Raw genomic sequence first — 23,592 nt, forward strand, 5'->3', positions numbered from 1 at the left:
CGGTATCTCCACCTGTCAGTACGGCTACTGACCCCGACCCATATCCGGCTGAAGCTAGTCCACGTTGTAGCAATACTTCGCAATTATTAGATAACCTAGGGGGTGGAATAGGGTATCCTAATACTACATTTGGGTTTGGAGGTATTCATATCTATTTCATTTAAATGACTCTTTTCATAAATTTTATGATTATTTTAGTCGGTATTTTTAATTTATCAGTTTCTTTACGCTTTGGTCGACCATCAGACAGAATATTCTTTGCAATGTGAGAATCCAATTCATTTCCTATCATAAATGGAACTTCTAATTGACTAATACATTCTACACTCTTGAATGTTTTTTGCATCAAATACTGAGCAATCGTGTCAAGCACTCTCCATCTAACAATTGCTCGACCTCGAGCAATATGGGCGCCGACATTCTATACGTATTTTTGGGATCCCGGAGAGTGACAAAGAAGACACGGACCTGCTGGCGCTCGATGTCTTTAACAAGAAGCTGAACGTGCCCGTGACTTTGGCGGATGTCAACCGCTCGCATCGCGTTGGAAGGCGTCAACCACCTCAACAAGGGCAAGCTAAACCCAAGGACCGACCCATCATAGTTCGACTCTGCAGCTACCGGACCAGGAAGATGATCTTCGACGCTAAGAGGAAGCTGAAGGGTTCCGGCGTCACCATTCGCGAGGATCTGACCGCGGAGCGCCTCAAGATCCTCAACGCTGCGGCCGACCGTCATGGGCATAGGAATGTCTGGTCATCGGACGGGAGGATCAAGATCTCTATCGGCGAGGGAGGATCCAAGAGGGTCCACACAGTCGAGAGGATGACCGACCTTCAAAAAATAAAGGTAAATTAAATCATTTCAGGATTCGATTACTAAGGTGCCCTTCACTACAAAAATAGGAAATTTGTATTAAAACATTTCACAATAGATATACCTTGGCATTTTTCATGAGCTGGCTTTCTGTTCTATAAATGAATCTTTCCACTGCTATTTATGATTATGTATGAGGCAATTATTTCAAACTAAGGAGATCCACATTTGTTAATACTGATTAATAATTTATCTTGATATTAATTCCCAAAACTACGTTCAATGCATCAACTACTATACTCCAGAGGGTACTTAGAGAATCATTATCTCTATTCTTACTAATAATTATTACATCTCTTACCAAAATTATTTCCATAATTAATAATTTTCGAAATGCTGAATTTCAAATAAATTGGATGATTAACATACGTTATAGATATGGATGTAATCTATAGGTAAAGATAGTAATCTCTTCTATATTAGGTGTACATAATGATATCTCCTACTGTTGCCACAGCTCGAGCAATAGAAGCAAATGTGTGAAGAATTATTGATAGAACGGAGGGGTGGGTAGTCTGTTCATATGCTTATATAGGGGCTGTGTTTCATTTAATGTTATCTTAGACATTCATCACTAAAATATTACAGTTCTCAATTTACTACTTTTATTGTTATTGCAACTCCCAATAGTTAATTATACTTCTAATACTATATAATATTTTTCACACTTCACCGTTCAATCCTATTTAAAACTCATCTAAAATAATCTAGCACTTTCTCCATCGTCTCCTCTACTTCTTATTTTTCTTTCTAATTTCTCTTCTTGATCTTATATTTATAATGATTACTTGAATATTGTTGTTTGCGATGATGATTATTATTCTTTTCTATTCTTCTTCTTCTTCTTCTTCGTCTTCTTCTTCTTCTTCGTCTTCTTCTTCTTCTCTTCTTCTTCTTCTCTTCTTCTCTTCTTCTTCTTCTCTTCTTCTTCTTCTTCTTCTTCTTCTTCTTCTTCTTCTTCTTCTTCTCTTTCTTTTTCTTTTCTTCTTCTTTTCTTCTTCTTTTCTTCTTCTTCTTCTTCTCTCCTTGATTAATTCAAGATCACAATACGATGTTCTATTTCTTATTCTATAGTTCAGTTTCATAAGTTCTTCTCAATTTGTGCACATTCCTTCTTCTCTTCTTTTCTTCCCCATTGTTATCATTATTTTCCCTGTGATTTTTTCACTAGCTATCCAGCATGTTCAAATGTTTATTTCTCTTTCTATATCTATTTATCTTCCTACCTTTTCTCTTTCTATCTGATTACCTTCTACTAGTATCCATATATTATATTATAATATCCATATATTTATCCATATAATATTCGATTCTTTCCCACATTGAATCATACTATTCCTCTTCAATTTTATGGGGATATTATTCATTATCAGTTCGCGCCTCGGGAGGAAGACTGTTCCAACTTAAAAAAGTCGTTTATTCAGGAGAGCAGTTTTAAAATTTTCATAGGTATTCAAACTTGATTTTTTGCTCTTAGAATTTTCTGCTCAATTTCTCTGATTCCAACTGTTTTAGTTCACTTATTACTTCTTAAAAGTGGCCTGTATTTATGTTTTCATTCATAATATGGCTTAGTCTTCCTGTAAATGATTGCATTGGTGTTCAAAATAGGAATACTGAACATTCTGTGATATATTATAGAATAATTGGAACGAGTTTTGACTTGGAACAGTCTTCCACCGAATAAAGTGCATAGAAACCAACTAAAATACACAAGATCAAAATTGACAATTTTCGAGTTGGAGCAGTCTTCCTCCCAAGGTGCGAGTTGTATTATGTATCTTTTCTCAATTGATAACTTTCTTCAAAGATTTTTCGTTTTTCTGCTGGCTTTTTCTTCTCTTTTTCAGTTTTTACTGGATCCCATTTCGCTCTATCTCCACCATGAACACGATCTTCCACTACTGGATTCCATCTCTCTCTATCTCCACTTGGACTCGATTTTCCACCACTGGATTCCATCTCTCTCTGTCTCCACTTGGACTCGATCTTCCACTACTGGATTCCTTCCCGCTTACCTCCACTTGGACCCGATTCTTCCACTACTGGATACCTACTCGCTCTATCTCCACTTGGACCAGATCTCCCACTACCAGCTCTTCCTCAATCTTCGTCTTATTCACCATTAGGATTATTCATCACCGGAACTCCACACATCTACATCTTATTGTGTTTAGTGAATTTTGTTTTGAACTAGTGCTTTAAATAGTGAAGGGAGCCGAACTGTCAAGGCATGCTGAATGCACTCGAATCAAGAGACTTTTTCATTTAGGTTAAGTTTTATCAGTTTCATCCCAATTTTCCCCATCATGTGTTGTTCTGAGGTCGGTTCACGATTGGTCTGCTGCTTCCATGATGCCTCTCACTGACACGTCAGCTCGCTCGCCCTCAAGTAGGTATGATTATTTCAATAATAGTAATAATGACGCAGGTATGTTTCTAGCAAATAAGCTCCACTCTTTCAAAAAACTTTTCAAGGCTGCTCACCTTAACGTACAATCCCTCAGTTGCCACATTGATGAACTCAGAGCAATCTTCCGTTTTCAGGACTTCAATATAATCGGAATTTCCGAATCATTTTTGAAGCCTAGTATTTCATCAAATTTTGTTGCATTGCCTGGATATAATCTTTTCCGGAATGATAGATTAAATAAAGCTTGTGGGGGTGTAGCAATTTATGTGAAAGAAGGTATCAAAACAAAAGTTTTAATCACATCTAAACAAGAGTATTGTTCCAGACCAGAGTTTATGCTACTTGAATTATCCTTATCTAGTACTGATAAATTACTCGTTGGTATCTGTTATCGCCCACCAAAAATAGGTCATTTCACAGATTTCGAAAGTGCCTTGCTTTCTCTTATGCCTTGTTATAACCGTATACTAGTTATGGGGGATATGAACACCGACTTGAACATGACAAATCGTAACTTTGACTACTTTCAACTGACTACAATTTTCCAATGCCTAAACATGACTATTTTACCTCTCGATCCAACTCATCATACTAATGAATCAGACACACTCATTGACCTTCTCATTGTTAGTGATCCCAATGAGGTTGTTCAAGCAGGCCAAATCTCAGTCCCAGCTATTTCTAGACATGATTTGATCTACTGTGTACTTTCCCATAAGATACCCAAGCCAGAACAGAAAATTATCACTTATAGAGACTTCAAAAACTTTGATGAAGCCGCCTTCCTGACTGATGTGGCTCAGACTCCATGGCATCAAATTGAAGCATTACCCTCAGTTGATGACATGGTCAAGACTTTCGAGAATTGGACTTTGACTTTGTATGACAAACATGCACCTTATGTGACAAGGAGGATTAATAGAAAACGACGAGTACCGTGGATGACTGAAGACATACTTAAGATGATGGGACGTAGAGACAAAGCACATAGAAAATTTAAAAAGACATTTGACTTGGACAGTTTGATAGAGTATAGGAGCCTTAGAAATAGGGTTAAACAGGAATTACGGAACTCAAAGATTAGGTACTTGAATTCATTTATGACAAACAATAGACAAGACTCTAAATCACTTTGGCAGGGAATAAAAGAATTCGGGCTTGGCAAAGAGAAATCGAATCCACAAATTGACTTACCATTGAATAATATAAATGACCATTTCGTTTCACACTCTAACCAACGCGACGAAGTTGTCATTGCTAATCACATTGATGATCTTGAAGAGCAGGTTACAAACTTAGATTTACCGATCACTGATCAATTTCATTTCCATCCAATCTCAGAAGAAGACACTTTCAGAGCAATTCAACGTATTCATAGTAATGCTATGGGTGTAGACAAAATTCCTATTAATTTATCAAGAAGATGTTATTTGCTGTTTTACCAACCATTACATACATTTTCAACAAGTCACTTGAAGAAGGCATTTTCCCTGAAAACTGGAAGTTTGCTCTGGTTCGCCTCTAAATAAAGTTCCATCACCCAATAAAGTTGAGGATTTTAGACCAATCAGTATTTTACCTGCATTGTCCAAAGTGCTAGAAAGACTCATTCATGCTCAAGTTGTAAAATTTCTAGACAACAATAGTAAGCTTCATAACTTTCAATCAGGCTTTAGAAAATTCCATTCAACTGAGACAGCTCTGCTTCGTGTCACTGATGATATAAGGTTAGCTATGGACCAAAGAAAATGCACCATCCTCACCCTATTGATTTTTCTAAAGCATTCGATACTGTTGATCATACAGTCCTTCTGAATAAGTTGGCTATTCTTGGTTTCAGTCACAACTCGTTAGTTTGGTTTAAATCCTATCTATTAGGTAGGAAACAATGTGTATCTGTCGGTGACAAAAAGTCAACTTGGAAAAACGTTATGCATGGAGTACCACAAGGTTCAATTTTAGGCCCTCTCCTCTTCACTTTGTATGCTAATGACCTTTCTTCCATTATCAAATTCTCCAGTTTCCATACTTATGCAGACGACCTTCAAATCTATTTAAGCTGTCCCATAACAAAAATTAATGAAACAGTTGGAATAATGAATCAGGATATCAATTCGATAGTGGAATGGACAAAGAAAAATGGCCTTAAGCTTAATCCCATCAAAACACAACCCATTATAATTGGATATTCTCGTCTTATAAACAATATTGACCTTGAATCGATTCACAAAATTAGTGTAGACGGTAATGACATTCCTTACTGTAGCTCAGTTAAAAATTTAGGCATTATTATGAATAATACTCTTGACTGGTCAGAACAAGTGAACAAAACTTGTAAAAAGGTATTCTCAGCCATGCATGCATTGAAGAAAATGCACGATATCCTCCCTAGAAACATTAAATTATTATTGGTTCAATCTCTCATCTTCCCACATTTAATGTATTGTAATTCTGTTCTTAACGATATGCAAGTCACTCTGAATGATAAACTACAGCGTTGCCAAAATTATTGTCTACGTTTCGTCTACTCTCTCCAACGCCATGATCATATCACCCCAGCCCACATTGCTAGTTCAACATTAAAGCTTCCCGATCAGAGGCTTTTTCGAATAGTCAAGCTTGTTAGAGATATCTTGATATACGGTAATCCGAACTATTTTAAAGATGATTTCAAATTTGTCTCTGAAGGTAGGAGGATAGATGCTTCACATACTAGAACCGGAGAAAGTACTTTAAGGATACCCAATCATCGAACTACTATTTTCACAAAATCCTTCTTAGTCAGTGCCTGTCGTGCATGGAATGCACTTCCTGTTTCTATCAGGTCCATCGAGAGCCGAGCGAGCTTCATCCTAACTTTAAAAAAACATCTTTTGGAACAAATGACTGAAACTGTCCGGCCCTAGAACGATCACATGACATCCATCCCCCACCCATCCCACAAATACAAACCTTTAAACCATGTTATAGAACGAATTGTATATATACATATTATATAAACTCATGTTATTTCAATTATCCACTGCATAATGCTGTATATTACTGAAAGTTGATAACCCTGATCTACTTTCAGCCTACTTCATTTTATTAATCAATTATTTGATCTTATCTACCTATATAATTATTTTACTCTATCAATTTTCTGTTTTTTTTTTCTTTAATATTCATATTGATTAAAACTTCTACAATATTTCCATTAATAAATAAATCCTTAGTTTAAATAACGAAATTAACGTTTTGGTAGAGAGTTAGTGGGGAGGATATTTTTAATATTCTTCCAAAGAATGGACATTGATATGTCCAAAGCTCCGCCAATTTATGTAGATGCATAACAATATAATTATCTATAGTTATTATATTACAAATTACTTTTTCATATCATATACTTTCAATAATTATTTTCTTAGTCTATATTATGTAAATTCATCTATAATTTTGCTGTATTGTAAGCTATTGTATATAAGTGTATAAGCCAGTATATATTGTAATCTACATAAATAAAGTACTCAATCAATCAATCAATCAATCTAAACAATTTTATGTCAAACTTTGTGAACTAGATTCAGAACAGCACCTTTATCTTTATTCTCCATCCTCATTCTTACATACTGCTCTGGATGGTAAAGAACAAAAATCCCACAATCATATGAATTTTCCTGCCTCTAACAGTCAACAGCTATTGCTTTATCTACTTTTAAAGGATGTTTCAACTTATCCAACAAAATTGACATAGGTTTTTCATTGAAGTTATTCAAAGAATCAAAATGATAAACGGAAGAATCGGTAAAATCATAGATAACAAGACTCCAGTGAGAGCCATTCCAACCAGAGTGCAAATTACTGTTAGAATTTAGATTATTATTGAGAATGAGACGTACATTTTTTTTCAGTCATACTCATCATCAGCAAATCATTTGGATGGAGCGGTCGACTGCTGCCTGCCACTCGACTCTTGAGCATGTCAGTTGCTCTCTCAAAGAATCATTTTCACGCCAAAGCTCAGAAATCTCCTCACCATCTTCCATATTAAGTAACTCAATGGAATCTGCAGAACCGTGAGAGTAATTTGAGCGATTATCAATATTGGATATGTTATGCATATTTTGATCTCTATTGGGGGTAGAAAAATCATCAGATCTGGGAATAATTGACGATGGATGACTGTGATGATGTGATCCTACCCACGGTATATAGAAGAAGACGGTAGGTGTCATGCGCATGTTTGTGCTAAATTTCCGGTGTAGCTGACATCATTTTATATCCAATCATCTGTTTTTAATAAATAATTTCATAAATATTGTCAATAGGTGTTAAAAACCTCGGTTGGTGGCGATGACGCAATCTAGCTGGCTGGCCACTGCGCACACATTTCATGACCCCTACCGTATTCATCTAAATACCGTGATCCTACCTTCAAAATTCTTGTTATTTGCTTATCTGTTTCCATGGTAGCTTTACAGTATTTGTTTATACATCTCCAAGACAGGTCGCCTGAGACTAGAAGACGATCTTTCCTGTATGAAAACCCGTCATATTCAATTTTTTTATTACCTTTTGTAGTGTTCTTTATGTCAAATTCGATCATACTGACCATATATCAATCAACTCAAACGGAAAAAACTACCGGTAATTAAACACTTATAGTGTCCAGTAGTATTGGAAATCAAGCATAGAGAGTCAATCACAGGATAAAGCCGAATAACAAAAATTATTTATTATAGTGAATGTGGAGCTGATTACTGTACATTTCAAAACTTGCGCCGTGGCCAAACAGAACCACACACAATTCTACCAGTTGCTAAGATACGAGCTTTCATGCCAAAATGTTCGAAAGAACGCACAGCTGATTATACTCATCAACAGTAGAAATACAATCCAATTCAGAAACAAACAGTCTTATCTTATCACTTGATAATAATGCCGAAAAGTCAATAGAATTGTCTCACCAGTGTTAATGGACCCACCAAGATAAGCACTCTGCTTATATATACTTTAATATAGGCCTATACTCTAAAGAAGAACGTGCCCCGACTGCCTACTCAGTTGAGCCGGCTAAAAACTTAGGTTAGGAAGATAGACAGAAATAATAAAATTGCCCACCACCATCAATCACACACTGAGCACAGGGAATTCACTTCACAGTACAGCAAACCAGCACTTGATGATTTGTAATTTTGTAAGTAAAACTTATACATTCACCAATAAAACTCAAGTTTAACTTTTAAATACAGAGATACATGAAAGCCTGTTCACTCATCCTACACGTCAAGTCAAAATACATTTCCAGTAATTTCATGTATTCGAATCCAGCGTTACCGCACTACCAATATTTTATATTCATCTCAAGTATAGATGAGATCCATATCATTATATTATATTGTAATTCTTCATTAGTTTGGACGCTAAAAAATATAAAAATATTCATATTTTTCACTTTTCGTGGAATGTTCACTTATCAAAATGGTATTAGGTCTATAGCCTAATTATTATTCATTCATCAATTGTGAATTTCAATTCACCAGACAATCATTAGTAAGTTATATGAAATCCATATTAACATTTTTTCTCTTGAACTCCATTTTCGAGATTATAGAACTGTAACCGTGATAGAAAGAGGAGACAGTCTGTAAAATGAATATTCCTATTGAGGGGATGTGTGTCGTGTTAAAAATTATTATACAGAACAGTGAAAACAGTGACTCAATACAAAGAATTCTATTTCACTTTCATCCTCAATCTCGCATCCAAATGGTAATGGTTTACTGTGGAATTTTTCAGGTCTTTCAATTCTGGTGAATGTAACATCATGGCGAATCGATTTGCTACCATCATTTGTTTACAAGCCATGGCGACTTTATTATGCACTGTCAGGAGTTCCAAGCCTTACAGCAGCAGCTTTGTTAATCACACTACCAGAGAGCCCTATGTTTTTATTGGCTAATAATGACGAGAAAGGTTCCATTATGATTTTGAAAGACATCTATAGGATAAACTCAGGTGGAACAGAAGATACACTACCATTTTTGGTGAGTTGAATTACGTTTATTATAGATTAAGACAATTAATGAGAGAGAGACCCGAGAACTGAACTTTTAGTCTTTTTTTTGTAAATATTTTAAAATTATGCAACTCAGTCTAAAAATGTTCAGTTTCATTACCCAATTCAATCACCACTCAAAATATTGTTGTTTTTATTGAATTCAAGTAAATTCTACTACATTCACTACAATTTCATTGGCCCTGACAGTTAATCAAGTCACTATAAAAAATTTATGATATTATCGTTTAGAAATATGATGGTATAGGAATAAATTAAACTAAACCTTATTATACTCTTCGGGTAGAACATCTTATAATAGAGGAGGACACAGTTGTAACAAAGATCAGCGAGTCCAACATGAACAAGACATCCAAAAATCCAAGTTATTTCATTCAATATGGAAACAAACTGTACTTTTAATACAAACCGTGGCTTACATAACATGTGAGCACGGTTGTCAAGGTGACTGTTTTAGCCACGAACGTTTACAAAACTCCAACTTGTCAAACCAGCAAAGTTAGGTCTACGATTCAAGTCGACGGTTTGGAATTTCTCTTAAATGTTTAAATGTTCAAGTGTTCAAATGTTTAAATGTTTAAATGTTTAAATGTTTAAATGTTTAAATGTTTAAATGTTTAAATGTTTAAATGTTCAAATGTTCAAATGTTTAAATGTTAATGTTTAAATGTTAAATGTTTAAATGTTAATGTTTAAATGTTTAAATTTTAAATGTTTAAATGTTTAAATGTTTAAATGTTTAAATGTTTAAATGTTTAATGTTAAATGTTTAAATGTTAATGTTTAAATGTTAAATGTTTAAATGTTTAATGTTTAAATGTTTAAATGTTTAAATGTTTAAATGTTTAAATGTTTAAATGTTAAATGTTTAAATGTTTAAATGTTTAAATGTTTAAATGTTTAATGTTTAAATTTTTAAATGTTTAAATGTTTAAATGTTTAATGTTAAATGTTTAATGTTTAAATGTTAATGTTTAAATGTTTAATGTTTAAATGTTAAATGTTTAAATGTTTAAATGTTTAATGTTTAAATGTTTAAATGTTTAAATGTTTAATGTTTAAATGTTTAAATGTTTAAATGTTTAATGTTTAAATGTTAAATGTTTAAATGTTTAAATGTTAATGTTTAAATGTTTAAATGTTTAAATGTTTAAATGTTTAAATGTTAAATGTTTAAATGTTTAATGTTTAAATGTTTAATGTTTAAATGTTCATATGTTTTTATGTTGTGCATTATAACGGCAATAGCATTTATGGCAAAACTCAGTAATAGATTTTCATGAGATTTGACAGGTATTCCTTTTCAAATTGCGCATTGTCGTATATACTAGGTTTTTGGAAATTTCGAATTTCAAGAATAATATAAATGAAAAATCTGGTGTGGTACACTCACACAATTTTCCTTGCTCATATTTGAAACTACGATACTGTGATCATATTTGATCACGATATATATATATATATATATATATATTATTGTTTTCAGAGTACTTTTCCTTTGTGTGAATTGTGAAATTCAATGATTTTTTTAGTCATCATTTTTTTAAAGTCGTCAAAACAGCTGATCATGAAATATCTCAACTATGTTTTCTTTTTATGAACTGCGCTACCTACCTACCTCATGCCTACTCCCCATTGGTTACCCAGAAAGGAGACTCATGCCAGTTGATAGAACTGATAAATAACTCATACAGGGTATGAATTTGAAAGAAATCTGTCAAGTTATTTTTGAGAAAATCGTGAAAAGCAAGGTTTTTTAGTAATTATCTGCCACTTTTCTCAAGAATATTACGGAGCTCCTGCAATTTTCCCAGGAAAACAACTCATGACATTTGATAGGGCTTATGAATAGCTATCCATGGTATGAATTTGAAGGAAATCGTTAGAGCCGTTTTCGAGAAAACCGTGAAAAACATGGATTTTTTTCATCATCCGCCATTTTTCTCAAGAATATTACGGAGCTCCTGAGATTTTTCCAGAAATGAGACTCATGCCAGTTGATAGGGCTAATAAATAGCTATCCATGGTATGAATTTGAAGGAAATCGTTAGAGCCGTTTTTGAGAAAACTGTGAAAAACATGGATTTTTTTCATTATCCGCCATTATTCTCAAGAATATTACGGAGCTCCTGAAATTTTCCCAGAAATGAGACTCATGCCAGTTGATAGGGCTCATAAATAGCTATCCATGGTATGAATTTGAAGAAAATCGTTAGAGCCGTTTTTGAGAAAAACGTGAAAAACATGGTTTTTTAGTAATTATCCGCCATTTTTTCCGCCATGTTGAATTGAATTTTATTGAATTTCTTATTGTCGGATCCTCATGGTATGAGGACCTTAAGTTTGAAATTTCAAGTCAATCGGTTAATTAGGAATGGAGTAATCGTGTTCACAGACATACACACATACACACACACACACACACACACACAGACCAACACCCAAAAATCATGTTTTTGGACTCAGGGGACCTTGAAACGTATAGAAAACATGAAATTAGGGTACCTTAAATTTTTTTGGAAAGCAATACTTTCCTTACCTATGGTAATAGGTAAAAAAGGAGCCTCCTTCATATGCCAATATTACTTTTAAAATCAGACTATAGAATTATTCATCATAAATCAGCTGTCTAGTGGACTTTAATACTACCCATTCAAAAACATCGAACATCTTTGAAATTGTATCTTTCCATCAATGTTGTAGACAGTTGCAGCAAGACCTGATAACAGCGCTCACACTCACATTCAAAATGACAGGTCATGGTACGATATAGGACAGAAAGCTCTATGTTTATTTAGGAATTTTTCTAGACATTTTTAATTGATGAATTATTTATTAATTTTTGAGAAAACATAACAACAGGTCAATGTAACTCACTGAGCGTGAGGTCTACTGTTCACAGAACTACCAGTTATTTACTTATAAACGTTTGTTGCTGAAACAGTCACCTTGACAACCGTGCTCACATGATATGTATCCATGTAGGGCTAGCATAAATCACTATCCCCCCCCCTTAGGGATGTTGGTCTCCAGTATATGGATTTTCTTGATAAGGTGGTAGCGATTAATGTGTACCTTTGGTTTGGTTCTTCATTCAGTTTTCTTAATCCTGTGCACAATTATTATCCTCCTCACAATGTAGTATGATCCTTCCTTCGCTCTTTTTAATTTTGAGCAAACATTTTTTTAAATTTCCAAATTCAATTCTTGCAAATAACAAACTTAAACAATTAGATATAGCAGCATTTGATCCTAAACCTTGTGGGCTTCATTGCATCCCTGCCAATGATGTCTCAAACCTCCAACTTGGACAATCCTCTGCTCAGCCAAACCTCAGGGCAGATACACTTCCTCCCTGCCAGATAGCCATGCTTCTGCAGTTCCGGACAGCTGTGCTTCTTCCCTGCCAGACCTCCATGTCTGCAGTTCCAAACAAGCCACGCTTCCTCCCTGCCAAACAGCCATGCTTCTGCAGTTCCAGACAGCCGTGCTTCTTCCCTGCCAGGCCTCCATGTCTGCAGTACCAAACAACCCATGCTTCCTCCCCGCCAGACAGCCATGCTTCTGCAGTTCTGGACAGCTGTGCTTCCTCTCAGCTACATGCTGAGGACTGAGGTGTCCCATTCGAGCTAGTGACATTCTCACTTGCTCCTTATTTTCTCACTAATGCATGTGAGATAATATCTCCTTATATACTCTAATGCATGTTGTAACCTGCAATTAATAAAATTTTCAAATCATTCAGACCAGGTTACAAGAACATTGACTCCAAACGCCTGAATCTCTTGTGAGCCTCTTCACGTGATCAGATTCCCCTGTGAGTGGATCACTATAGCTTTTGGCCCACTAAAAATGTTATTCATGAATCTCAGAGCCAACCTAAAGGGCTCATCAGAGTCTGAAGCAGACCAATGGCCATGATTCTTTTAAAAGTCATTCAGCATCTTTCTTTTTCCCCATCAACACTAACAATCTCAAATGTTTTGGAAATTTTCCTCGATTTCCTGTTGCAAGTTTTGTCCCATATTAGATACACATTCTAGCATACCTTTTTTAAGTGAATTCACCAACTCGTTGAGTGCTTACATCACCATTTCCTCTCTTGCTCGCGTTTTCATGCAAAACGTTTTTTTGTGTAACAATCTTTTAAGCCCAATTTTTTTAGGATTCAATCCCACTTCTGACACCAATGTTGTTAATGTGCTTTTTTGATAACCACTTTATCCATTTAAAGTTCACATTTATGAACTAGATAAAAATAAAATACTACATCAATTTTCAACGCTCTCATCACAAAACTCTTACTAGTTATCTACTTGTAAACATTCGTTGCTAAAACAGTCACCTTGACAACCGTGCTCACATGATATGTATACATGTAGGGCTAGCCTACATCGTTTTGATTAATGATGGTATGGGAATGAATTTAACTAAACCTCATCATATTCTCTAGGTAAAACATCTTATAATAGAGGAGGACACAGTTGTAACAAAGATCAGCGATTCCAACATGAACAAGACATCCATGTTTTTCCATTCAATTTGGGAACAGACCGTACCTTTATTGAGAAAGCCCTACAGATTGAAGATTGCTCTCATCACCGCTCTTCAATTCCTTTTATTTCTCTCCAACAACTGCATATTTCTGTGGGTGCCTGAAACTGTCAACCGCATTGGTATCTATCATCGTGACAGGGATGCTGAATCTATGACATTTTGTGAAGTTGTTCAAGATTTCAATAAGAGAAACACGTCAAGGATTGACAATGATATTGAAATTCTCCAAAATGATTCAACTACTTCTACATCTCCAGCTTATAGTGTCTCTCAACAAATGTGCTCAGAAAAAATAAATCCTGCAGTTTATTGGACAGTCTCTATATCAGGAGGTATGATAATGATTTGTTTGGTGATGATACATTTCGCAGCAAGAGTGGTTGGCAAGAAGCTGATAATAGGTGAGTTCTCTCTTCAAACCATTATGTTTATTCAGTGACTATATTATTTCTTTCATATGAATATTTTTATTCAAATAATATTGGTTATCCCTAGTTGTTTAGAATCCAAAGTAATGTTCTGTGTAGAATATATTACACTCATTACCCATTTGGCAGGCTATCTGAGTATTCAGAGCATAGAAAAGAGTAATTAGAGTAATGCTCAAAAAGCCGACTGAAACTTCATAGAGAATAGTGTTCAATAGAGAACACTCTTCCGAGCAATAGGGACGCTCAGCTCACACTACCTTGCCTGTTTATTGTGGAGTCTTTAGCATTTGTCTCATGAATGCATCGACGTGGACAAGAGGTGCTGGCCTACACAATAATTTATAACACGTGCTCAAGAAAAAACTACAGAATACAACTACAATAGAACATCATTCTTCGAAGAAAATCCATTCCATATGAGCCAAAAAATTATAACTTGAGTATATTGACAATGGAGTGCAGCTTAGAACAAAATGAAGGACTGGCTGGATGATAGGTTTTTTATGACATAAAGGACTTTTTTGTGATTTTCTGTTTTATAATGTAACGATTGCCAATCAATTCCATTGTTGTACATGCAATGAGAAATAAATTCAAATTCAAAACCCGTGCTCTGCAAGTGTATAGTTATGAACTTGACAAAGTGAAAACATGACGAAATAGCATATTGCAGAATTGAAAATACGCCTATAACCATTTTCGGAAATTAAGAATCTATATGCAAAATTTCAAGTTAATCAGTCCAGTAGTTCAGACGTTATGATGCGTCATTCATGAACTTACTATCTATTTGCAATATTCTTCACTTCATTATATCATGGATAAATATATTTTGGCAATAGTATAATGATTATTTTAGTTAGTAGTCTAACTAAAAATAGTGGAAGAAAATCCAGAGTGGAATTAATGTGGGCGGAGTAGTCAAGGGCTCATAACAGACTTTTACATTTCAAGAGAAATATTCTTTATTTGTAATTTCTGTGATTTTAATTTGAGTTATTGTCATAATAATTTGAAAAATGTAAAAAATAACACTCTCATTCGAATTTAACTGTCAATTCTATTGTTCAATTTTCCAGGAATAGCGATCTCATGTGCATTGGCTTCCATAACACTATTGATTTTCGCTGAAAATCCTTATTTGATAATAGCCGAAATGTGTTTCTTCATGATGGTATCTGCTGCTGCAACTCAAGTGGTTCTTTATACAGTTGTTGATCTATTTCCAACAAAAATAAGGTACAGTAAATAAGAGAAGGTCTTCTTGAAGATTATTGGATTTTTAACGATAAATCTTCTGAGATGTCAAATTTCGCACTTTCTTGAAACATAGAATACAATTTCATAAACTGGAATGCATTGTGTTAGTTGAGAAAACAATTTTTTTTATGAAAACGAATGCTACTAATAAAAATATTAGTATGTTTTGTCTCTTAACTATTGAAAGCTTCACATTATAAAATAATTGAGTCACTTGGTAAAGATGCAAATTTTAAAAGCAAGCTGCGCTGTACGGGTAGTTAATAATAAATTTCAATTTTAAAATCCAATTCATTATGGAGATTATATTATACCCTATTTTATCATTGACTTAATCGTTTTCGAACAATTTTATTGTTGATTGTTATGAGTAGGATGAAAAATTTGTTTCAAAGCTCATAGAATACGATTTTTCTTGCAGGAGTATGGCAGTCTGTCTGGCAATCATGTGCTGTAGATTTGGATCAATAAGTTCAAATTTGATTTCGGGAGCTTTGATCGATAACTATTGTTCTTTAATCCTGGTGATGATGCTTGTATGCTTATCAGGTAAACTAATCCGGAAATTTGAACTATATCCTTTTACAGCTACAAAAATAGAATGCTATTTTGATCCATATTTAGTTATGAAAGAAGCTCTTCATTCATAAAACTCTTTCGTTCTAGTTCATGAATCTCAGTAACAATTTATCAAAGTTACTAAGAATTTTTTCAATGACAATTTGAATCATGCAGACAATCTTAGATTGATATAAATAAAGTCCAAATTTGAATTTAAAATAATTCAAAGACTGAGTGAGGAGCGGAGGACTCTTCGAGCATCTTTAACTGTATTAAAAGTATCTTCAAGCATCTCTGATTGTACAGTGTTGGGCAGGGGGGTATGGATGATTTGAAATAACAGTTACACACACATTTTTAAACGAAACTCATAATTTATTTTTCTACTGTGTACCTTTGATTTTGCCATAATAAAAATTGAAGAGGAAAACATTTTTAAAATTGGTTCGGTACGAAAAATAACATCTGTTAAATGCTGTCCGTTTTTGTCCATACACTCCTGTAGACGTTGTGAGAAGTTGTCCATACTCCTCTGAAGAATTGCACGTGGTACCGTTCGAATTTCCAGTGTTATTGTTCTACTAAGGGCTTCAAGGGTTTTTGGATTGTTTATTCATACATGTGCTATTTAGGTAGCCCCATAAAAAATAATCACAAGATGAGAGATGCGGTGACCGAGGAGGTCACTCCACATCTCCACGCAACGAAATGAGGCGTCCAGGGAAGTTCTGCCTTAGAAATTCCATATCTGCTCTCGATGTATGGAATGTCTCCTCATCTTGTTGAAACCATACAGTTGATACGTTGTTTTCTCAATTGTGGCAGAAAAATCCACGCAGCATAGTTAGGTAACGATCCGTATTGACAGCGACGGTTCGAACGTTTTCTCGAAAAAGTAAGAGCCAATAATTAGTTAAACCCTTGAAGTCCTGAGTGGAACAATATGGTAACACTAGAAATTAGAGCGGTACCCCGTGAAATGCTTCAGAGGAGTATGGACAAGTTCCTACAACGTCTACAGGAGGTTATGGACAAAACCGAACAGCATTTAACATATATTATTTTTCGTACATAATCAATGTTTTAATTTTTTCTTCTTCAATTTTTATAATGAAATCTTTATTAAAGATACATACTAAAAAAATAAATTTTGAGTTTCGTTTAAAAATGAGTTTGTAATCCTTATTTCAAATCATCCATACCTCCCTGCTCAATGTTACAACCAGTTTAATAATAAACTACTTGTAAACAAGAGAAAGAATGCAATGAACCCCAGAGTTGGCGGATCATGTCAGCAGCTCAATATCATGAAAGAAATCAGGTTAGGGGAATTCGAAATTTGAGAGAGTTAAGAAAATAACAATATATTCCTCAGGACAAATATGAAAATCGAGAAGAACCATGATTGTCACAAAGTACAGAATTACAAAAGATTGATATAGAATTAAATTTAGAGTTCATGAATTTAGGAAGTAGCGCTACCCCTTTAACATTCCACTCGGCGTTTTGAAAGATTTCCAAGTTATTAATTTGCGAAGAGAAGAGAATATGTAAGTAAAGAGAATGTAGAAATTTGATGATGCAGCTTACCGGAATTTAGAAGAAATATATATATTATATCATAGGTACTTCACTGTGTGGTGTCTTCATGATGTTAAGTCTAGTTTACTTAAATTCCATGGTCCAGTAGTTAGATTTGTTGTACAAGCAGGTTGTGTTCTAAGATATCTTCAATTCAACCATATTCAACATCAATCAAAAACCTGTATGGACAAATAACAATCTGATAATCTTTTCTACATACAAAATAATCACTTGTTAAAACAAGATAGCTTTGTCGGCTGCACTTTAGTATATGGGCCGCGGAATCTAGCATTGAGACTTACATAGATCGATAGAGGAGATCAACCATGTATAACATTGTTGTCGATTTCCAAGGATTAGCTGAAAAAACATGGCGGAAAGTTCAAAATGATTATATCAATTTTTATTTTTAATAATTTCTTTATGGCTACAATATGTTTAAAACTAGTGCAATCTTATGTAAAATTTGACGAGGTTTCCAATGAAACTAATTTCATAACTTTCATAATTTCGTAACTTCAGTAGTTTTTGAGATATTGCAAAAAATGTGCAAAAAAGTGCAAATTTTGGGTTTAAAAGAGGTGAACCTGTTTGCATGGTGATTGATAGGTATTTTCAACTATTGGATTTAGTAGAATGATACATTCTAAAGAAAAAATGTCCAGTCATTGATTGTCTAAACTCAAAATTGTTTGAGATATTTGTGCAAATAAAAATATTGCAACTCCATTTTTTGCTACCTAGGGAGAACTTGGGTTAGAAAAAGCTTAGATTGGGGAAAGCTTAGGTTAGGAGGAGTTTGGATCAGGAAAATATTAGGTTAGGGGAAGGTTAGGTTAGGAGAAGCTAGGGTCAGGAAAAGCTTAGGTTAGGGAAATCTTAGTTTAGGAAAACCTTATCTAAGGAAAAGAAGCTTGGGTTGGGAAAAGCTTAGATTAGGAAAAGCTGAGGTTAGGAAAAGCTCAGGTTGGGAAAAAGCTAAGGTTGGGTAAAGCTTAGGTTCGGGGAGCTGGGTCTGAGAAAAGTTTAGGTCAGGGAAAGATGGGTTAGGAAAACTTGCATTAGAAAGAGCTCAACTTAGGAAAAGCTTAAGTTAGGAAAAAAGCTTAGGTTGGGAGAAGCTTAGGTTAGGAAAAGCTTAGATTAGGAAAAGTTAAGGTTAGGTAAAGCATAGGTTAGGAAAGAGTTAAGGTTAGGAAAAGCTTAGGTTGGGAGAAGCTCGGTCTGGGGAAAGTTTGGATTAGAAAAAGCTTAAGTTAGGAGAAGCTTAGGTTAGGGAAAGCTGGGTTTGAGAAAAGCTCAGGTTGGGGAAAGCTTGGGTTAGAAAAATGTGAATAAGGAAAAGCTTAGGTTAGTAAAAAGTTGAGGTTGGGAAAAGCTTGGGTTAGGAGAAGCTTGGGTTAGGTAAAGCTTAGGTTAGGGGAAGCTGGGTTTGAGAAAAGCTTAGGTTGAAGAAAGCTTGAGTTAGGAAAAGCTCAGATTAGAAAACTTTAGGTTAGGAAAAGCTTAGGTTAGAGAAGGCTGGGTCTGGGATAAACTTAGGTTAGGAAAAGCTTAGATTAGGTAAAGCTTAGATTAGTAAAAACTTAGGTTAGGAAAATCTCAGGTTAGAAAAAAGTTTTGGTTAGGAAAAGCCTAGATTAAAAAAAATCCAAGGTTAGGAAAAAGCTAAGATTGGGAAAAGCTTAGGTTAGGAGAAACTTAGGTTAGGGCAAGCTACCTTTGAGAAAAGCTTAAGTTAGGGGAAGCTTAGGTTGGGAAAAGCTTAGATTAGGAAAAATCTAAGGTTAGGAAAAGCTTGTGTTAGGAAAAAAGGTAAGATTGGGAAAAGATTAGATTAGGGAAAGCTTGGGTTAAGAAAAGCTTACATTGGGGAAAGCTTAGGTTAGGAAAAGCTTGATTTGATTCAATTATTTTTACAATCTTTTAAAGCTTCTGAATTGCATTGGAAGCTGAATAAAATGTGATCCCAAATATCGGTCTGCACTATGCCTATGCAAACATATTGAACTCTTCTGAAGCTAAAATACTACATTTTCTTGTATTTTTTCCAAATACCTCAATAATCTATAGAATTTTCTAACCTCAAATCTATTCTAAAAAATTCCCTGCAAAAATCCCAATGAGATTTAGCCAATTTAGTAGTCACTAAAAGTAGTAAAAAAAATTAAATATGAGAATTGAAGTGTATTGAGTGTGCAATTTTTTTATTTTCCCAAATATCTCGAACAATTTTGAGTTTAGGTTATCAAGTGACTGAACATTTTTTCTTTAAAATTCATGACTCTACTAAATCCAATAGTTTAAAATACCTATTAATCATCATGAAAACAAGTTAACCTTTTTAAACAAAAAAATTTGCATTTTTCTGCACATTTTTTGCAATATCTCAAAAACTACTGAGGTTACAAACCTGAAATTAATTCCATTGGATTTCTCGTCAAATTTTACATAAGATTGCACTAGTTTTAAACATATTGTAGCTATAAAAAAATTATTAAAAATAAAAATTTACATAAAAATTTTGAACTTTCCGCTTTTTTTTCAGCTAATCTTTGGAAATCGACAACAATGTTATACATGGTTAATCTCGTCTTGACCTCCTCTATCGATCTATGTAGGTCTCAATGCCAGATTCCGCGGCCCATAAACTAAAGTGCCCCCACTTTGTCTAGATTTATAATATCAGTAGGTAACAAATACAGAAAAGATACATATCTAATTGAGAATGAGATTTCCAGGAAATAAAATAAATTCAGAGACATGATAAAAATGAGAAAGAACAGATGTGAAATAATAAAAGAATTGGATAATTGAGAATTAGGTCATTGGATGGTAGAACAGGTTAGGTCCAGTCATAAAGTAGAAGAATTATAAATTTGACTTCAGTTAATGAGAATAAATTATATTAAACGAATTCGGTATAGATATCAGAATATAAAGAAATATAACGAGATTTTGAGAATAATATAGATGAATTTTCAAGAACATGAGAGAGTGATAAAAGTCTACAAGCTAATTCAAGATCTACAAATTTTAGAAGAAGGTTTTAAACTTACCCATCTGGGTCTTAAAAAAAGACTCAATCAAAACATTAAAAGTAAAGAAGACCTAAGCCGTATTTGGCAATATTATGTCATGTTGGAAGATAATTAAATACTGAACAAGAGAAAGAAACCATTTCTTAAATTTTAAGTCAGATAATGCCAAAATCCAAAGAAGTAGTGAGTGACCAAGCATTCAGTAGTGAATACAGCATAACAGTTCAGCTGTCTAACAGCAGTTTTGCCAACTTGTAAAACAAAATACGAAAGTATAAATCTTTTATGAACTATAAACTGACAAAATTCGATTATAATTATTCAAATTAAGGAATTAAAATTATAGTTAACTATTGAGAATTTAATTTTGGTACACCAACCCTGTATAATGGATCTTCAATTGAATCGAGATGTATGATCATTTAGGTACTGTGAAGGACTCTCAAATGAAGCCTTCTATAACATTCTAGAATAGCAATAGCATCTCAAAACAATATTTCTATTTTCCAGTATGTTTGATGATAACCTTTTTCCTACCTTTATCGGAAGATACCAGTCGACCAATTCAAGGAAGGAAATCGGAAACTATCTTCAATCTTGATCAGAAACTACATATGTGACTCGTCGCGTCGATTCCAGTTACAAAAATATCATGAAGAATTTTGAAGAAACAAAAAAATGTAATGTAATCAATCTGAATGAGAGTAGTCTAGTTACACACATACATCGAATTTTTGCCGTACTTATAAATTCTATCAGATTAGACAGATAATGTCAAACATATTATGTTCATTTCGTCAAGTTCGGTTCAATCTAATAGAATTTATAATAACAACAATAAATCGTACGTCCAAAAATCAATGTACGGTATCATCCATCGATGTCAAGAAGACAACTGCTTCTCAACTCCTGGATATCCTAAAACAGCTTCCTTGTGATCGTGTAATATGCCTACTACCCTATCAAAATACATCGTGATATCGTCTTTGTATCAATGATATTATAAAACTTAAGTATAAATTTACTGATATGAACTTAATTTGATTGTAGCCGCCCCCAGATGAGACTAGAATTAAGAGATCTCTTAATTATAAAGGGCGAGTCATGGGACTTTATCAATAACAAACTTTTGCTTTTTATTTAACCTCTGAATTTTATTGAAACTAATCAATCTCATTTGAATTTGGAAACAAATAATCGGTATCGTTTCATTGCATATTCAATTAAACGTCCTGTGAGATTCTGCTAACTGTAAGTCTAGAATATTCTAACTTCTTACAAAGGTAGCGTGATCTTCATACAATTTACTACTACAAAAAAGAATTGGGGGCTCGGTCAATTTGGGTTTCTAAAACATGAGCTAGGCAAATATATGATGGCACTCGCTATCTTCAGAACTATCTCATCACGACTGAAACTTTGCACTATACACTAAGTTGTTGATATTCATTCATTTCACTGACATTCATAATAAACAATAAAATAAATTCACAATTCCAACTACTTTCAATAACTTCACAAAATCGTACGAATCAAACATTTTGCTACCTGTATATTTTAATCTGAATCCGGCCGCGGCTTTATTATTATTATTAGTCGTAGAGCTCCCGAAGTGGAAGACGCTGAGTAAAATCATGATCATCGATTTTTATTAGACTTGGCGGTTTTCTTGTTCGCCCACCAGCTTTTCATTCTCTGAGAAAATGCAGCTTTTCTTTCTTCACTCCATCTTGTGCCAACTCTTGGTGCTTTTATCTGTGGAATAATTTCCCATTTGTTCACTTTCGTTTTGAAATTATTTCTATTTTTAATTTCATCATCAGTAATTCCTGCCAAAACTAGATCTTTCTTAACATTCCTAATCCATTCTCCTCCATAGGCAAGCGAAGCTACATATTTTACAATTTTTTTGTGATTCTATGGTCAGGGAGCCTCATGATATGACCATAGAATTTTAGACGTCTTTTTCTCATGTCTGTTACAATATTTGAATGTTGCTCAACTGTTCAAAAATGTTGCTCAAGCCGCGGCTTTATTAGAACTGATCTTTTCCACACAAATTATGTTCCCCTTCCACCAACAAGACGACGGTTCACATGGAGACGAGCATAATTCTGTGGGAAAGGGCAATAATGCAAGTTTGAAATATTCCCAAATACTCGTGTATTTTCCATCGCTAACGGAAATACAGTTCCGTGAGAATACCTCAACCCTGCATAAAATTTATAGTCTTCCCAGACGCAAGTTAGCAAAATCTTATGTGAGAAAATTATTTTTCAACAGAAAAGTGAATTTCTCATGACAAAAATCTGGTGATCACAAAACTTTCCTTGACGTTATTAGAATTGATCACCTGACGCTAGTGTTCACGCGCATCACAAGTCTACTTATGAACAAAGATCTAAGCCAGCTGGTGACAGGACAATAACGCTGGAGACATTATACGAGGTCTGATATCTCTTCATAGTGAATGATTTAATAGAATCAACAGTTGCCAACAGTTTGCAATTGGATAATCACATTTTCTCGAATTTCGAGCTTAATTCCAATTTTAGGTGAAAATGTTACTCAACATTAATTATTGTAGAGATTTTTATGCTCAATCTTCTCCACTCGAATTCTTTTGTTTAAATTGTATCTGAAGCCTGATAATATTGGGAATCTGAAATCCAACTTTGCATAGATGGGGCGGAGCTCCTGAAATTTTTACAGATATGGGACTTGTGGTAATTGATAGAGCTTATCAATGACTATTCCAGGTATTAATTTAATCAAAATCGTTGGAGCCGTTTTCGAGAAAATCGCGAAAAC

At 34.2% G+C, this 23,592-nt stretch overlaps 2 protein-coding genes across 4 annotated transcripts in view; one reads left to right on the forward strand and one right to left on the reverse strand.

Annotated features, from left to right (window-relative positions):
• The window catches only part of LOC111057506 (synaptic vesicle glycoprotein 2B), a 62,129-nt gene extending 39,851 nt beyond the window's left edge, over positions 1-22,278 (forward strand). Inside the window, exons 6-11 of one of the 3 annotated variants that reach the window (XM_039436986.1) lie at positions 9,068-9,319; positions 9,634-9,671; positions 13,843-14,305; positions 15,415-15,574; positions 16,017-16,144; positions 21,292-22,278. In XM_039436986.1, coding sequence (XP_039292920.1) covers positions 9,068-9,319; positions 9,634-9,671; positions 13,843-14,305; positions 15,415-15,574; positions 16,017-16,144; positions 21,292-21,401 — 1,151 coding nt within the window. In that variant the 3' untranslated portion in view covers positions 21,402-22,278. Of the gene's footprint in view, positions 1-9,067; positions 9,320-9,633; positions 9,672-13,800; positions 14,306-15,414; positions 15,575-16,016; positions 16,145-21,291 lie in introns of all 3 variants that reach the window. The other 2 variants (XM_022344937.2, XM_039436987.1) reach the window with 2 other exon arrangements.
• Positions 7,155-7,942, reverse strand: LOC120353401. The gene is made up of 2 exons (XM_039436989.1): positions 7,701-7,942; positions 7,155-7,470 (listed from the first exon to the last, which is right to left on the reverse strand). Exons 1-2 carry the CDS (start codon positions 7,881-7,883, stop codon positions 7,192-7,194), a joined length of 462 nt encoding a protein of 153 aa, XP_039292923.1. The 5' UTR covers positions 7,884-7,942; the 3' UTR covers positions 7,155-7,191.
• Positions 22,279-23,592: the final 1,314 nt, after the last annotated feature.

The sequence above is a fragment of the Nilaparvata lugens genome, chromosome 10 (assembly GCF_014356525.2).
Source record: "Nilaparvata lugens isolate BPH chromosome 10, ASM1435652v1, whole genome shotgun sequence".
In the NCBI taxonomy this organism is placed as follows: Eukaryota; Metazoa; Arthropoda; class Insecta; order Hemiptera; family Delphacidae; genus Nilaparvata; species Nilaparvata lugens.